This window comes from Anomaloglossus baeobatrachus, chromosome 1, assembly GCF_048569485.1.
Source record: "Anomaloglossus baeobatrachus isolate aAnoBae1 chromosome 1, aAnoBae1.hap1, whole genome shotgun sequence".
Classification (NCBI taxonomy): Eukaryota; Metazoa; Chordata; class Amphibia; order Anura; family Aromobatidae; genus Anomaloglossus; species Anomaloglossus baeobatrachus.
Genome location: NC_134353.1, coordinates 610,061,215 through 610,079,544, shown reverse-complemented (window position 1 = coordinate 610,079,544; position 18,330 = coordinate 610,061,215). Strand labels below are relative to the sequence as shown.

The 18,330-nt window shown below is 46.9% G+C and overlaps 1 protein-coding gene across 2 annotated transcripts in view; it reads left to right on the top strand.

Annotated features, from left to right (window-relative positions):
* TUT7 (terminal uridylyl transferase 7) overlaps positions 1-18,330 on the top strand; it is a 160,246-nt gene that overhangs the window by 88,992 nt on the left and 52,924 nt on the right. For both annotated transcript variants that reach the window (XR_012724787.1, XM_075318525.1), the window contains exons 13-20: positions 2,382-3,409; positions 5,761-5,911; positions 12,639-12,725; positions 12,863-12,963; positions 13,061-13,118; positions 13,245-13,348; positions 17,596-17,685; positions 17,782-17,895. Coding sequence is in view for 1 of the 2 variants with exons in the window: in XM_075318525.1 (XP_075174640.1) it covers positions 2,382-3,409; positions 5,761-5,911; positions 12,639-12,725; positions 12,863-12,963; positions 13,061-13,118; positions 13,245-13,348; positions 17,596-17,685; positions 17,782-17,895 (1,733 nt within the window). In the remaining variant the exon portion in view is untranslated. The remainder of the gene's footprint in view (positions 1-2,381; positions 3,410-5,760; positions 5,912-12,638; positions 12,726-12,862; positions 12,964-13,060; positions 13,119-13,244; positions 13,349-17,595; positions 17,686-17,781; positions 17,896-18,330) is intronic.

Below are 18,330 nucleotides of genomic sequence, written 5' to 3'. Positions count from 1 at the left end.
TGGAGAAAAGTTGGATTTTTAGGAGCAAATAGAAGTGTTATTGTAACTGAGGATTTATAAACAGTTTTATATGGCAAAATGCCAGTGACCTAAAAGTTACATAGGATAACACATGGAGTAGATACCAGATTGATAATTCAGGGCATCGAAAAGATGAGACCGTCTGAGACGTGGGGAATTTGATAACAGGATTTTGAGAATGGAATCTCAATGGATCTTTAGATTAAAACCAGCCTTCTCTAAAGAGCCAATAATGGGATCCACCTTTTTGGAGGTTAGTTTTGGTCCTCCTGATTGTTAAATTAATTTGGTAAATATAGTATAAATCCCTGGTTACCTTCTGAAGCTAGTCCTAGCTGTTATATTTAATTTACAGCAGGGGCCCCCTTTTTTATGATGGTTGCCTTTTGCAGCTGTCTTCTAACTAGGAGCCTCTACATTGCTTAAGGTTAATGCCAAGCTAATATCTACATATACTAATTTGATGAGCAGATTAGTTCTGGCAATAGGCTTATTGGTTAACTTCTGAGTGACTTTTACCAGTCAGTCTGCTTCGATGATGGTAGGTATGTGATTTTGTGAAGTAGGTGTATAAACAGGTTGAAAGAGAATTCTGGTGGCATCACACCACTTAAAGGGAACCTGTCAACACTTTTGTGGCATATAAGCTGCGGCCACCACCACCGGGCTCTTATATACTGCATTCTAACATGCTGTATATAAGAGCCCAGGCCGCTGTGATAACATAAAAATACTTTATAATACTTACCTAATGGTCGTGCGGTGGGCCTTATGGGCATCTCCGTTGTCCGGTGCGGGCGCCTCCCCTTTCGGCCATCTTCGTCCTCTTTCTGAAGCCTAGGTGCATGACGCCGTCTACATCATACACACTCGCCAATCCTGCGCAGGCGCACTACAATACTTTGATCTGCCCTGCTCAGAGCAGATCAATGTGCACCTGCTCAGGACCTGAATGCTGGCGAGTGTGGATGACGCCGGACCCGTCATGCACCGCGGCTAGAGAAGAACAAAGATGGGCAAAAGAGGCGGCACCGGAGAACGGAGCCGCCCATATGGCCAACCGCGCGACAGTTAGGTAAGTATTATAAAGTGTTTTTATGTTCTCACAGCGGCCTGCGCTCTTACATACAGCATGTTAGAATGCTGTATATATAAGAGCCCGGTGGTGGTGGCCGCAGCTTATACGCCAAAAAAGTGGTGAAAGGTTCCCTTTTTCAGATTACTACTGTGGAGCCCAAATAGATAATCTAAACAATTCTTTTAAAGGGGTATTCCCATCACAAAGATCCTATCCCAATTTGTAATAGGCATAATATTCGCAAATACCTCCAATTAGAAGTTTAGTATAGTTCTCCTGCTATAGCCATGTCTCTTACTCCATATGCAGGGCATTGCAGCTTGGGTATCCATGGTTACGACCACAGGTAACACTGTCGATATGTATTGTTGTTACCATGGATACCTTAACTGTAATGCCCTGCACATGAGGCAAGATACATGGCTATAGAAGAACTATACTATGAGAACCTCGTGACAGACTGCCTTTAAGTAAATACAATGTACAAAGGTATACTCTGCTCAGATCATCTCATGCAGAACTGCCTAAAAAGTGGTATTAAGGGCCATTTACACGCTCAACATTGCTAACGATATATCGTTGGGGTCACAGTGTTTGTGACTCACATCCGGTGTTGTTGGCGACATCGCAGCGTGTGACAGGCAGGAGCTGACCTTAAACGATCGCAAAAGAGACAAAAATCGTTGGTATATGAGAGGTCGTTCATTTACCAAAAATCGTTTCGTACGTAGCGAGGTTGTTCCTCGTTCCTGCGGCATCACACATCGTTGTGTGACACCGCAGGAGCGACGATCATCTCCTTCCGTCCACCGGCAATGCGTAAGGAAGGAGGTGGGCAGCATGTTCCGGCTGCTTATCTCCGCCCCTCCTCTGCTATTGGACGGCTGTTTTGTGACATCGCTGTGATTCCGAACGCACCTCCCCTTTGAAGGAGGGATGGTTCGGCATAAACAGCGACGTCGCAGAACAGGTATGTGCGTGTGACGCTGCCGTAGCGATAATGTTCGCTATGGTACCACATGGCACCAACGACGGGGGCAGGTGTTAACGCTCGCGACATCGCTAGCGATGTCAGAGTGTAAAGCACCCTTAAGAGTAGGGTAATGCTAGCGGAGTCTAGCTCTGGAGGCCATAATTTATTATAGCAGCATGAAAACACAGCCTAGAGTTTCAAATTCTGATTTACTATCCCGAGACGAGTTATGGAGATTGAATTAAATGCTTGGTTTTGACTGGTTTATAATATGGCTCCTTCAAAATAATTATCTTTTTTTAAAAACAGATCCTTACTCTGTAAAGAGGAATGTTGCAAGATCGATGAACAGTCAGTTGGTGTACGAGTACCTTCTTCACTGTTTGAAGACGACCTACAAATATTTTGCTATGCCTCAAACCAAGTCTAGAAAGACCAGCACTCAAAAATCCACAAATGGTAACAAAGGCGGTTCTCCAAACCCTGTTGAGATCATAAGCAAGAAGCTTGAAGATTTGACCATAGACGATCACGATAGTTCGGCCTCTCCTGTAATTGCACAACCCTATCCACGAAACTCTTCAGAAGAATCGAATAGTACAGCAAAGAAACAGCTAGTGTATAATGTAACATACCCAGATGTTAATCTTGAAGATGCTGACTGTATAACAGAAGAGATTATTTTGGATGACCCAGAAGATTTTTTGCAGGACTGTGAAGAACCAGAAAGTCCTCGTGAAGATTCAGATGATGACCTCCCTTTACTGGAAAATGAAGGGCCTGGTGATTACATGGTGATTGATCAAAGCAATGAGGAAGATAGTGAAACTGGAGATGTGGCTTTGCCAGGCAATGAAGAAACTGACAGCTTGTCTGATTTTGAAGGAGGTATTGTGATTGAGGGTGAAGAGATTGCCTTGAGGAACAGCAGACTATATGTTGGAAAAGGTTACTTGGAGGAAGAGAGCACAGAGGGTACAGATGAGCTAGAGGAAACTGTCCATGACTGTGAGCGGCCAGCTGTAGCTAATTCAGATGATGATGAGGAGGACGAGGTAGATGATGAGTCTTCATCAATATTAAATCACAGCAGACCTTTAGACGATGAGCTACAGATCACTTACACTGGCTCGGTGGATGGACTGTTGTCTGAAGATGACCAAACTGGACTAGATTCTGGTAACTGCTCAAAGGGCCTTAATAATAAAACATTTTCTGGCAAGGTGCTCCAGATTCCAGAAGATGCCAACAAACCTCTGCCACTTGCTGAAAGCTCCATCAATGAAGATGTTTCCTTGTTCTACGAGTTCAAAAAAACAACATTTACAAAAGGCAAGGTAGGTCTGAAAGCCACTGTTTAGATATGTTTATTAACCGTTTACTTGGCTAAAATGTTTGCCCCGTTTTCAGAAGACTTAAGGTGGGTACGGAAAGTATTCAGACCCCCTTTAAATTTTTCGCTCTGTTTCATTGCAGCCATTTGGTAAATTCAAAAAAGTTCATATTTTTTTTTTCTCATTAATGTACACTCTGCACCCCATCTTGACAGAAAAACAGAAATGTAAAAATTTTTGCAAATTTATTAAACAAGAAAAACTGAAATATCACATGGTGATAAGTATTCAGACCCTTTTCTCAGTATTGAGTAGAAGCACCCTTTTGAGCTAGTACAGCCATGAGTCTTGGGAATGATACAAAGAGTGAAAAATTTAAAAGGGGTCTGAATACTTTCCGTACCCACTGTATAAAGCAAAGAACTGCACCTTTTTAAGCTGTGATTTTCTTTACTACTGAAATGTTTGTCAACATTCACTCACATGCAGTGACAGTCCTTCATACATTTTCTGAATTTATAGGCACAATTTAAAGGGATTTTGACAGCAAATGTGTACAGTCCTAACCATTAGCTGAATAGAATACTGACACATTTTTGGGGATGTGAAGCTGTGAGGGCTTTTTTGCACTTCAAGCTGGTGTTTTTGTTTTTTTTTGTTTTTTTATTTTAATCATTCCTTTAACGGAGACACACACACACAAACATCTGTTATGTATTAGAGAGATACCGTATTTTTCGGACTATAAGACAGACTTTTTTTCCCTCCCAAAACTGGAGGTGCGTTTTATAATCCGGATATGGCTTACCAGAGCGGCTCAGGAGGGTCACGGGACTAAGGGTCAGCGATGCAGCAAGCGTCAATGTGACAGTGGGCTCCATTGAATTGCCCACAATTGACGCAATGGACTTCAAGAAAATGGCAGTCTAGGCGGCGCATGCGCAAATTGATGCGATTAACTTCAAGAAAATGGCTGTGGAATCCTATCTGCGCATGCGCCACCTCCGCGGCCATTTTCTTGAAGTCCATCTCGTCAACCGTGGGCAATGCAATGGAGCCCTCAGTTCTACTGCTGATGGCACCTGCCGCCGCGGCACCCTCAAGCCCACTGTATCATTGACCCTCTGTCCAGTAATCCTCCTGAGCCGCAACACACCCTCTTCTGAGCCCACAGCATCGCCAACCCTGCCTCCTGAGACCTTACTGAGCCGCTCCATCGCCGCGCCCCCCCCCCCCCCGCTCCCTTGAGATATTATAAGACATAAGACGCACTAGAATTAGAAGACTGACCCTCATGTTAACATTAAAAATTATTTTTTCCTATTTTCCGCTTCTAAATTTTAGGGTGTGTCTTATGAAACTAAAAATACGGTATATATGAAACCAGTGTCTCTTATGCTCACTGGCCATGGCTGGTGTTCATAGGAGTATGGTGATGACACACAGCGTCTCAGTTGACCCCTGGCTGTCATGACAGCACATCTGTCTGAAAAGCTGAGGGGAGGGGGGGGGGAGCGCAATAGGGTCTTATCCTATATACACATATAAGTACGGGAATGTGCTCACCTTATTAGGTTAGGTGTCACACAACCAGACTTAAAGCCTGTAACCAGCTGCTGCAGAGTCCACGTGCTGAAAAAGCCAAATTTGTGCTGGAACAATGTCAATGTGGAACAATTACTGCGCTGCTGAAGATATTACACAAATCCAGGAAAGGTTTAATTCTATGCGTTTCGAATTGTATCCCCACTTCTTCATCAGGTAATATTGGTGGATTTCCTGATGAAGTGGGGTTACACTTTGAAACGCGTAGAATTAAACCACCTTGCATTAAACTTTTCCTGGATTTGTCCTATCTTCAGCAGCGCAGTAATAGTTCCACATTGACATTGTACCTGCACCGATTTGGCTGTGACAGCACATCTGCATTGCAGGCATGCTGAAGAGGGGTCAGAGATTTACAGTTGCATGTAACAGCTGCAGGTGGAGCGCCACTCTGCATGTGTGCCCCCATCAAAGACAGGGAGATGACTAATAACAGACATACGGTAGTACGGAGTTAGTCATGAAGGGGTTAAGTTTATTTGAAAGTGATCCTCACTATTGGCAGCATAAAGTAGACAGTCTCCTAAGCACAAAGACCCACTGTTTAAGGACAGCCATCTTGTTTCTATTGTTCTTTCTGAAGTTTAGATGTGTGGCAGAGGCTCTTTCTAGTCTACCCATGCAGAACACATGTGCTCGGACACCGTTTTCTCCAATTAGCGGGCTGGGCAATAGTCCTCTGTTATACTTGTGAACTGAAAAGTAACCCCTTTCAAATTTTATGTAGGCTTTTTCTTTTTGTTGTTCAGCTTCCCACTGTTGTGTGTAACCTGTGCAAGAAAGAAGGGCATCTAAAAAAGGACTGTCCTGAGGACTTTAAGAAAATTGAACTGGAACCCTTGCCCCCGCTCACTGCTAAATTCCGGCAGCTGTTGGATCAAGTTTGTATCCAGTGTTACGGTGAGTGTTCAGCGGGTGGGAAGGATGGGCTGCATGTTACACGCTTATAATAAAGTCCAGTGTATCTTCCGGTGCCTGTTGATTTCAAGTTTTCTTCCTTCTGTGTTCTATCTGGTGTAGAGCAGATTTGGGAGATGCTATGTATAGATGAGCGAACCCGATGTTCAGTTTTCGGGCTGAACACACTTTTATATTTAAAAAAGAAAAACGTTCGAAAGCTTTACGTATGCTGACCACAAGCATAGCTGTGCTTGGGTATGATCGGTGCTTAGCACCATGTGAGACACTTCCAGTGTTTGAACGGCACTGGGGATAACAGCGTGATTGGATGTAGTGTGTAACACAACCACCCCCACCAAAAAAAACCCAGAAGTATTCTGCTTATGGCTGGCTGTATGTGGGCGGAGACTTGTACTATCAATCGGTGACTTCCATTGGGGTTTTTGCCAAGTCCGAACCAAACCTCTACTAACTTGCTGCTTTGGCAAGGGTCTGTGCACGTGAACCCCCAACTGCCTTCAGAGGCTGGACATGTGCATCACTGCTTTATTCATTCTCTATGCGACTGCCAGTTGCAGTGCTATGCTTTACATCTGGTATTCCAAGCTTTTAGAAAAATGTCTTTAATAGGAGGTAGCAAATTTTATATTTCTTTGTCGCTCCATTGGGAGACCCAGACAATTGGGTGTATAGCTTCTGCCTCCGGAGGCCACACAAAGTATTACACTTTAAAAAGTGTAACCCCTCCCCTCTGCCTATACACCCTCCCGTGCATCACGGGCTCCCCAGTTTTATGCTTTGTGTGGAAGGAGGCACACATCCACTCATGCATTCTCATTTTAGTTATATCGGTTGGAAGAAAAGTGGGCCCCCACGGGGCCCCCGGCATGTTCCCTTCTCACCCCACTACGTCGGCGGTGCTGTTGAGGTACCCATTGCGGGTACAAAGGCCGGAGCCTCATGCCGTCTCCTTCACCATCCCTTAGCGGCTCTGTGAGAAGTGGGATCCTGAGCGGTCATCCATTCACTGGGACCGTGCTCCCTCCGCAGCCCCTGTGGGAATCTGTCGGACAGGAGTTTATTTATCCTCAGGGACCGGGCCCTGCATCACTAAGGTACTCTGTATCCCCATGGGGGATGTGCATGGAGCGCCTTCATCCCGGACGCTGCAGCAGCTGCTTATTTGTGACGGCCGGCGGACTTCCGCGCCTGCTTGTCGGCCGCGGTCTTAAATTTAGTCCCGGGCTTCAATTGCGGCCTAGTAGCAAAACTCCCGCCCCCGGGCCTGTCTATCAGGGGTAAGGGCGGGACCGCCGACCTGACGTCGGATGTGAGGGCCGGAGCATCCTGTATGTTTCCCCCCCCTCACTGATCACTGTGGGGACTCCAGATTCCCGCACTTTTCTAGCGCCGCCCACGGCCCCACTCCTCCCCAGAGAGCTCCGGCAGCCATTTTTTTGGCATTCTGCCTGTGGAGGATTTCCAGGAAAGAGCTCTGCAACGCTGGGAGACCTAAGGCAGAGAATCTGGAGGACACACGCTCTGCTTTTTAGCGGTCGGTAAGCCACACCGGTCACCCGGTGCTGGTCCCCTTAGGGTGCCGGAATAGATACTATATATATTTATATATTTCTGTTCGGTCGGACTGTATACCCTTTCCCATATACCCTCAGTGATCACTCTCCTAGGAGACAACAGCATGTCGCCCACAAGGAGCAAGGGTGCCAAGGCACAAGGTTATTTTGCGACCTGTACCTCTTGTGCGGCTAAGTTACCTGCGGGTTCCACCTACCCTCACTGTGAGCAATGCTCAACCCCTGTTTTGCTTGCTCAGCCGGAGCCTCGGTCACTAGTGGGCCCCTCAGCTCAGGTAGAACCCCTGCTCCCCCTGTCCAGGCGGCAGGGACAGAGTTTGCAGTTTTTGCTGAAAACCTCTGAGTCACTCTCACAATCCATGGCTCAGTCTATGGACAAATGGTCTGCCAAGCTGCTTGAAGCTTTGCAGTCCAGACCGGTCCTTACACAGGCCCCGGGCCCTGTTGGATCTTCGCCTCCAGGCCCCTCTCTGTCCGCGCCGCAGCACGTTCCCAGGGGGGGCCCTAGGTCTCACATGGAGGACTCCTGCCTGGACCACAGTCCCAGACCAGCTAAGCGGGCCCGCTGGGAATCTTCCCTGACTTCTTCACGCTGCTCGGGTTCCCAGCTTGAGGACTCTCTGGAGGTCGAGGCGGACGTCGCAGCTCAGGGCTCTGACCCTGACGTTGCTCTCAATCTTGATACACCTGAAGGGGACGCCATAGTAAATGACCTTATCTCGTCCATCAACCAGGTGTTAGATATATCTCCCCCACCGCCACCTGTAGAGGAGTCGACTTCTCAGCAGGAGAAACACCAGTTTCGGTTCCCTAAACGTACACTGAGTGCGTTTTTCGATCACTCTAACTTCAGAGATGCTGTCCAGAAGCCCAGAGCGGTTCCGGACAAGCGCTTTACTAAGCGCCTTACTGACACACGTTACCCCTTCCCCTCTGACGTTGTTAAGGGTTGGGCTCAATGTCCCAAGGTGGATCCCCCAGTCTCTAGATTGGCGGCTAGATCTGTGTTATCGGTTGCAGATGGCTCATCGCTCAAGGATGCCACTGACAGGCAGATAGAGCTCCTGGTGAAATCCATCTATGAAGCCACGGGCGCGTCTTTTGCCCCGGCTTTTGCAGCCGTGTGGGCACTCCAAGCTATCTCAGCTTGTCTGGCTGAGATTAATGCGGTCACACGTAATTCTGCTCCGCAGGTTGCGTCTTTGACTTCTCAGGCGTCAGCTTTTTCTTCCTACGCCATGAACGCAGTTCTAGACTCTGCTAGCCGTACAGCGGTGGCATCCGCTAACTCTGTGGCAGTCCGCAGGGCCATGTGGCTGCGCGAATGGAAGGCAGACTCGGCTTCCAAGAGGTTCTTAACCGGTTTGCCGTTTTCTGGCGACCGCTTGTTTGGCGATCGATTGGATGAGATTATTAAGGAATTCAAGGGAAAGGACTCCTCCTTACCCCAGTCCAAACCGAAGAGACCTCAGCAACGGAAAATACAATCGAGGTTTCGGTCCTTTCGTCCCTCCACCAAGCCCCAATCCTCTTCGTCCAGCAGGCCGGAGAAAGGCCAGAGGAACTCCTATGCGTGGCGGTCCAAGTCACGCCCCCAAAAGGCCGCAGGAGGCACTGCTTCCAAGGCGGCCTCCTCATGACTCTTGGCATCCCCGAACCGCATCCTCGGTCGGTGGCAGGCTCTCCCGCTTTTGCGACGCCTGGTGGCCACATGTTCAAGACCGATGGGTGAGAGACATTCTGTCTCACGGTTACAGGATAGAGTTCAGCTCTCGTCCCCCGACTCGTTTCTTCAGAACCTCTCCGCCCCCCGAGCGAGCCGATGCATTTTTTCAGGCGGTGAACGCTCTGAAGACAGAAGGAGTTGTGATCCCTGTTCCCCCCCAGGAACATGGTCGCGGCTTTTACTCCAACTTGTTTGTGGTGCCAAAGAAGGACGGCTCGTTCCGTCCCGTTCTGGACCTCAAACTGCTCAACAGACATGTGAGCACCAGACGGTTTCGGATGGAATCTCTCCGCTCGGTCATCGCTTCGATGTCACAAGGAGACTTCCTAGCATCGATCGACATCAAGGATGCTTATCTCCATGTGCCGATCGCACCCGAACATCAACGCTTTTTGCGTTTCGCCATCGGGGACGAACACCTTCAGTTCGTGGCATTGCCTTTCGGCCTGGCGACAGCCCCACGGGTGTTCACCAAGGTCATGGCATCTGTTTTGGCGGTCCTACACTCTCAGGGCCACTCGGTGATTCCCTACTTAGACGATCTTCTGGTCAGGGTACTCTCTCAGATGGCGTGTCAAAACAGCCTTTCCGTCGCTCTGGCGACTCTCCAGCAGTTCGGGTGGATCATCAACTTCCCAAAATCCAAGTTGACACCGACCCAATCACTGACGTACCTTGGGATGGAGTGTCATACTCAGTCAGCAGTAGTCATGCTACCGCTGGACAAGCAGCTTTCGCTGCAGGCAGGGGTGCAATCTCTTCTTCGGGGTCAGTCACACCCCATGAGGCGCCTCATGCACTTCCTGGGGCAGATGGTGGCAGCGATGGAGGCAGTGCCCTTCGCGCAATTCCATCTGCGGCCACTCCAGGGGGACATTCTCCGCAAATGGGACAGGAGGTCGACTTCCCTCAACAGGAACGTCTCTCTTTCCCTTGCAACCAAGACGTCACTTCAGTGGTGGCTCCTTCCCAACTCTGTCGCAGGGAAAATCCTTCCTACCCCCCACCTGGGCTGTGGTCACCACGGACGCAAGCCTGTCAGGGTGGGGGGCGGTTTTTCTCCACCACAGGGCTCAGGGAACCTGGACTCCGATAGTCATCCCTTCAGATCAATATTCTGGAGAGAAGGTCAGTGTATCTAGCCCTATTGGCCTTTCATCGGTGGCTGGAGGGCAGGCAGATCCGGATCCAGTCGGACAACGCCACTGCCGTCGCATACATCAACCACCAAGGCGGCACTCGCAGTCGTCAAGCCTTTCAGGAAGTCCGACGGATTCTGCAGTGGGTGGAAGCCACAGCTTCCACCATCTCCGCAGTTCACATCCCGGGCGTAGAAAACTGGGAAGCAGATTTTCTCAGTCGACAGGGCATGGACGCGGGGGAATGGTCTCTTCACCCAGACGTGTTTCGAGAGATCTGTCGCCGCTGGGGAACGCCGGACGTCGATCTCATGGCGTCACGGCACAACAACAATGTCCCGGCATTCATGGCCCGGTCTCAAGATCAGAGCTCTGGCGGCGGACGCATTAGTTCAGGATTGGTCGCAGTTTCGACTGCCCTATGTATTTCCTCCTCTGGCGATTGTTGCCCAGAGTGCTGCGCAAAATCAGGTCCGACTGTCTTCGCGCCATTCTCGTCGCCCCAGATTGGCCGAGGCGGTCGTGGTACCCGGATCTGTGGCATCTCACGGTGGGTCAACCGTGGGCGCTCCCAGACCGCCCAGACTTGCTGTCACAAGGGCCGTTTTTCCATCTGAATTCTGCGGCCCTCAACCTGACTGTGTGGCCATTGAGTCTTGGCTCCTAGCGTCCTCAGGGTTATCTCAAGATGTCATTGCCACTATGAGACAGGCCAGGAAACCAACGTCCGCCAAGATCTATCACAGGTCTTGGAGGATCTTCTTATCCTGGTGCTCTGATAATGGTTTTACTCCCTGGCCCTTTGCCTTACCCACTTTTCTTTCATTCCTTCAATCCGGAATGGACAAGGGTTTGTCTCTCGGCTCTCTCAAGGGACAAGTATCGGCGCTATCCGTATTTTTTCAAAAGCGTCTAGCCAGGCTTCCGCAGGTCCGCACGTTCCTGCAGGGAGTTTGCCACATAGTCCCACCTTACAAGCGTCCGCTGGAACCCTGGGACCTTAACAGGGTGCTAACGGCTCTTCAGAAACCACCTTTCGAGCCGCTGCGGGATGTCTCTTTATCACGTCTTTCGCAGAAGGTGGCATTTCTAGTGGCAGTTACATCGCTCCGTAGAGTGTCGGAGCTGGCAGCGCTGTCATGCAAAGCCCCCTTCCTGGTTTTTCACCAGGATAAGGTGGTTCTGCGTCCTGTTCCGGAATTTCTCCCTAAGGTGGTATCTCCTTTTCATCTCAATCAGGATATCTCCTTACCTTCATTTTGCCCTAATCCAATTCACCAATGTGAAAAGGATTTGCACTCATTAGATCTGGTGAGAGCACTCCGGCTCTACGTGTCTCGCACGGCGCCCCTGCGCCGTTCAGATGCGCTCTTTGTCCTTGTCGCTGGTCAGCGTAAGGGTTCGCAGGCTTCCAAGTCAACCTTGGCTCGGTGGATCAAGGAACCGATTCTTGAAGCCTACCGTTCTTCTGGGCTTCCGCTTCCTTTGGGGCTGAAAGCCCATTCTACCAGAGCCGTGGGTGCGTCCTGGGCATTGCGGCACCGGGCTACGGCTCAGCAGGTGTCAGGCAGCTACCTGGTCTAGTCTGCACACTTTCACGAAACACTATCAGGTGCATACCTATGCTTCGGCAGACGCCAGTCTAGGTAGGCGAGTCCTTCAGGCGGCGGTTGGCCACCTGTAAGAGGGGGTCGTTTTCGGCTCTTTTTATCGAGGTATTCTTTTACCCACCCAGGGACTTCTTTTGGACGTCCCAATTGTCTGGGTCTCCCAATGGAGCGACAAAGAAGGGAATTTTGTTTACTTACCGTAAATTCCTTTTCTTCTAGCTCCTATTGGGAGACCCAGCACCCGCCCCTGTTCCCTTCGGGCTGTTTGTTCTTTTGTGTACACATGTTGTTCATGTTGAATTGTTCTTTTGGTTCATGGTTCAGTTCTCCGAACATCCTTCGGATTGAATTTACCTTAGACCAATTTATAAGTTTCCTCCTTCCTGCTTTTGCACCAAAACTGAGGAGCCCGTGATGCACGGGGGGTGTATAGGCAGAGGGGAGGGGTTACACTTTTTAAAGTGTAATACTTTGTGTGGCCTCCGGAGGCAGAAGCTATACACCCAATTGTCTGGGTCTCCCAATAGGAGCAAGAAGAAAAGGAATTTACGGTAAGTAAACAAAATTCCCTTCTTTGGATTATAGCTGTAAATGTTTAATGTAGATTTGCTGCATCCTGGGGCTAAGTCTTATTTATCACTGGTCTGTCTTGCACAGATGACTTTTGTCCAACTTCCCTAGAAGACAAAGCCCGGGAACATATACGACATGATCTTGAGGATTTCATCAGGCGTGAATTTAAAGGCAAGTATACTGTATTTAACATTTAGGTTTATATAACTTAACTATTCCCTTTTTTTTTCCATCTATGATGCTATTATGATTAATTACAACCCTTTAAGATTGAACTGGTTTCTTCCCCTACACCTTTCTCCTTATAGGAGCCAAGTTGAATTTGTTTGGGTCCTCGAAAAATGGCTTTGGCTTTAAACAGAGTGACTTGGATATCTGCATGACATTTGAGGGCCTTGAAAGCGCAGAGGTATTTAAACTGGCTGCAGTAAAATCCTGTGGTGTGTAATGACACTGAAAAATGTTTTTTGCTTATTTTAATTTTTATTTATTTTTTTACCCTCTAGGAACTAGATTCTATAAAAACCATTGAAGAGTTGGCAAGGCATCTTAAAAGACATCAGGGTAACCTTTAGTGTTGACATAATGTGCAGCCTATCACATTGTTTGCAGGCCAATACGTTTATAGGAGCAAGAGCAGAGAAAAACACCTTGTCACGTGCTAATGACACTTGTTTTCTTTCCTCTAAGGTTTGAGGAACATTCTTCCCATTACCACGGCTAAAGTGCCAATTGTAAAGTTCTACCATGCAAGAAGTGGACTTGAAGGAGACATCAGTTTATATAACACACTGGTAACTATATGGAATTGATGTTAAAAATGGAATCTGTCAGCAGGTTTTTGCTATGTAATCTGAAGATCTCGAGATAGAGGCTGATATACAGCTCAAGCACGTGTCATTTATAACCCTGTGTGCTGTTTACTTATAATGAATGTTTATCACTTGGGACTATCATTGCTGGTTACACTAGTCTGACTGCGACCCCCTAGCTGTATATCACCTTTCTATAGACTTTGTACATGGAGAGCCTGGTGTGGGCGGGTTAACTTTCTGAGCCATGCTGCATTGCTAATTCTAAACAGTAGTTTGAATCCAACAATGTGTCACGCGTCTTTGCCTATATCATGCTGCTTTCAGATGAGGTAGCAAAAACCTGCTGACAGATTCACTTTAATGATGGAGTATTGTGGACACCATATAAAGTAAATCCGGTCTCTGAAGTTCACTCTTTTCCACCATCTGTGGTTGCAGCTTTCCTTCCGTGCACATTGCTAAGCTGTTGCCAATGTATTTAGGAGAGGAAATGAAATTAACATGACCTAGCAGAAAATCATTAAAATGCAGGATCTCAGATTTGTGCTTTCCAAAGGTTTTCTTGCATTTTGAGGTAGTTTGACACCTTTTTCCTTGTTTGCCTACAACTTAGTGCTGTATAAATAAACTGTGGATGAAAACCATATGACTGCAATACTACTTTTATGCAGACAAAACTACAATATAGTCAGAATCTAGTTGTTTTATATTAGAGGATTATTGAGACACTCTTATACTGTTAAGTCCAGAAATATTTGGACAGTGACAAAGTTTTGTCATTTTAGATGTGTACCAAAACCTATTCAAGATAGTTATATAACCAATATGGGCTTAAAGACTCTGTTTTAATTTTAGGCTATTCATAAGCTCTTTAATGCACCATTTCCTCTTTAATCCATCAATTAAGCAGGTAAAAGGTCTGAACTGACTCCAGGTGTTGCATTTGGAAGCTGTTGCTGTGAACCTACAACATGCGGTCAAAGGAGCTCTCAACGGAAGAGAAACAGACCAGGCTAAAGAAAAGAAGAGATCCATCAGAGATGAAAGGAATGTTAGTGCGCTATTTTTGCAGACTGTTCCAAACTGTTGATTTGGCCATTTCTGAGCTTGCCAACTAAAAAAAAAAAAAAGGAAAAAACCCTTGACGTTCACAGAAGACAAAAGTGGTGGATGATCATAGAATCCTTTCCATGGATAAGAAAAAACACTTCCAACATCCACTCTAGTGAACACTCTCCAGGAAGCAGGGGCTTCAGTGTCTAAGTCTACAATAAAGAGATTTCATGAGAGCAAATACAGAGGGTTCACCACAAGGTGCAAACTATTAATCCCCCCCCCCCCCTTTCAAAAAAAAAAAACACACCAAACCCTAAAGAAGCCAGTGCAGTTCTGGAAAAACATTCTTTGGACAGATGAAACCTGGATCAACCTGTACCAAAAAGATGGGGAGGAAAGTATGGAGAAGGCCTGGTACGGCTTATGATCCAAAGCACACCACATCCTCTGTAACACATTGTGGAGGCAATGTGATGCCATGGGCATGCATGGCTTCCAATGGCACTGGGTCACTATTGTTTAGTTCAGGGGGTCTCAAACTCGGCTGGGTGTATGGGCCGCACAGAGGAAAAAAAAATAATTTTGGGGGGCCGCATTCTTTGCAGGACAAAGTGACATTTTTATTGGTACCATATATAATATATATATTTTATTTGCACACCTTGGGATCACTGATTTTGAACATTTTCACTTGTTCATTATAGAAAACGTGCACATTCTTTGTTTAAATATAAACATTTTTTTTTTTTTTTTTTACATTTTATTCCTTTCTTGTAACTAATAGTCTTACAATTAGCACTATATAGAAATTTTTGACCAACATCTTTTAGTAATGTTCCCCATATTGTTGTAACGTGCCCATCCTTGTCCGCTTGTAGTATTGTGCCCCATCCCACAGTAATGTGCTCATCCTTGTCCCCATCCTTAAGTAATGTTCCCCATCCTTGTCCCCATTTTGTAGTAATGCACCCACCTTGTCCCCATCCTATAGTAATGTCCCCAGCCTTGTCCCCATTCTATAGTCATGTCCTCATACTATAGTAATAATGTCCCCATCCAATAGTATTGTTCCCATCCTTGTAATGTCCCAATCCTATAGTAATGTCCTCAGCCTTATCCCCATCTCATAGTAATGTGCGCACTTTGTCCCCATCCTGTAGTAATGGGTCAGCAGCTCCCTTCACCTTCCACAGACGCCGGAGTGAAGCTGAGGGGAGTGGTCTGCGGCCCCAGATCCACAGTGATTGGAGAGATCGATCACAAGGCCGGTCTCTCCAATCAGAGCTGGGGGCGGGTGAACCACAGGTCACCCAGCTCCAGCCAATGATCAGGGCTACAGCTGCCCTGATCTTGGCTGGATTTCAATGTTTCAGCGATTTTCAATGGCTGAAACATTAGTGGCTGTGATTGGCTGAGCGGCGTTCATCAGCCAATCACAGCCTCCGTAGGTCCGGGGAGGAGACACCACCCTTCCTGAGGTCCCCTCCTCCCCGAATCTAAGGTATTTGCAGCGATAGCAGCCACCGGGGCTGCGATTTCGCCATGACGTACTGGGTACGTCATGGGTCCTTAAGTACCAGGGAGCCATAACGTACCCTGTACGTCATAGGTCGCTAAGGGGTTAACGTCCAACACACACACACACACACACACACACACACACACATTCTTCTCACCTGTCCCGCGCTCCCTCCGCTGCCTCATCTCTGATTCGTGCGGCCCCTCAGGCCCGTGCCCCTGTTCACTATCGTGGCAGGTGCAGTGTCACTGTCAGTGATTTATGTGAGATGATTGTATTGCCGGCGTGAGAGCGCAGCACCGACAACACATTCATTTGACATACAGTGCAGACAGTGGCTGCAGCCCCTGCACCTGCCGCGATAGTGAACAGGGGCACGGGCCTGGGGGCTGCACGAACTACACTGAGGGGCAACATGCGGGCCGCGTGTTTGAGACCCCTGGTTTAGATAATGTGACTGAGGATAGAAGCAGCCGGATGAATTCTGAAGTGTACAGGGTGATACTTCCTGCTTAGATTCAACCAAATGCAGCAAGGATGATTCTACGGTGCTTCACAGAACAGATGGCCAATGACCCAAAGCATGCTGTGGAAGCAACACTGGAGTTTAAGACCAAGAAGTGGAATATTCTGCAATGGCTGAGTCAGTCACCAGATATCAACCCCATTGAGCATGTATTTCACATGCTTTAGTCAAAACTTAAAACGTAACCGTTGTTTTAATTTCTTAAATCAATAGTACACATGAAAGTAAGCAACTTTGTAATATGTTCAGTCTTCACTGAATACAGATTTTTACCTCCAGAATTGAGAATTTTCATAATGACCAATTTTGGCAGAGAAAGCAGCCGAATTCTCTGATAACAAACATTACATAGTTACTTACTTTCATGTGTACTATTGTTTTAGGAAATGAAAATGGTTATGCTTTTAAGTCAGAAAATCTCAACAACCGAAGTCAGCTACAGTGAAGCAAAGCTTCACAGAAACCTAGAGTGCCTGAAGTCTGGAAGCCATAGACGTTACCAGTCATTGCCTGCTAAGGATTCTCTACGAAGAATTAAAATGACCTTTTTATCTTATGGTAAAGTAAATTTGCCCAATTACTTTTCAGCCCCTGAAATGAGGAGCCTTGAGAGAAAAATGATTGAAATTCCTAAACATTTTGCAGGAAATTTTTGTTGAACCCCTTTAAGTAAACCTAGAAGTCTGCACTTCTCAGTTGTTTCATTTGAAAAATAGAAGTCACATGCAGAGCTGAAATCAAAAATTGGGCCACTGTCCAAATATTTCTGGACCTAACGATAAATGAGCATGTTAAAAGCCACCTCACAGATCATCCTTTTGTAGTTTGCAGCCTGGAAAGTCATCGCTTTGCCAATCACTGCAGCTTTCAGATGACCACTCGAGACTACCAAAACAAGAGCCGCTTTTACACAGAAGGGAAAACGTGGGACGACGATCCCTCTTTATCATGTGCTAAAAGGGCATATGGATGGGGCTTGTCTCTGTTGCATTATGGATTATTTGTGAGGGCTTTCTAGTTCTACAATCCTTTTTAGGATTGCATCTATTCTTTTAATAACTACTGTGATTTTATAGTCTATTGAATACATATCCTACAAATTACGCCCAAATGTTTGTTTTGCAGGCTCTTCACAACACTCGTCTTTTAGCATCATATGCTGCAATTGACTCAAGAGTGAAATATCTGTGTTATATTATGAAAGTGTTCACCAAGGTACAAACTTTAGTTCTTAACACCATCTTTATCTATTATAAGATCATTTCTGTTCATAGTCTTATGAAGTTTTTTTTTGTTTTTTTTTAAATCAAGATGTGCGACATAGGAGATGCCTCCCGTGGTAGCCTTTCTTCATATGCATATACTCTTATGGTGCTGTACTTTCTCCAGCAGAGGAATCCACCGGTCATCCCCGTTCTCCAGGAGGTGAGCCAGGAATCTAGTGTACATACTCTGCCTGCTAGAGTTGATCCAGCTCTACAATGTGGCCTGTGAATAATAGTCTTCCACACTCTTGCAGATGAGAAAATATGGCTAAGCAGTAGTCTGGTATCCCTTAGGGTACATGCACACGATCAGGACACGCCTGTGCCTATGATCTGTGTTTGGACAGCTGCGGACTTTCTCTGTTCTCCCTGCGGAGAACACTCGCGGATAAGCAGTATAAATTGGTATACGGCGGCTCTGGAAGCAACGCCTCATGTCAATTTACGCTGCGGGAAAAAACGAGCACAGTGTCCATGGGATTTCTATAAATCCCATCCACTGGGCTTGTAATGTAGAACGCGTTTTGGACACAGTGAAAACGCTATGCTTCCAAAACGCTGAAAACACTGTGGGCATGTACCCTTAGTATTCAGA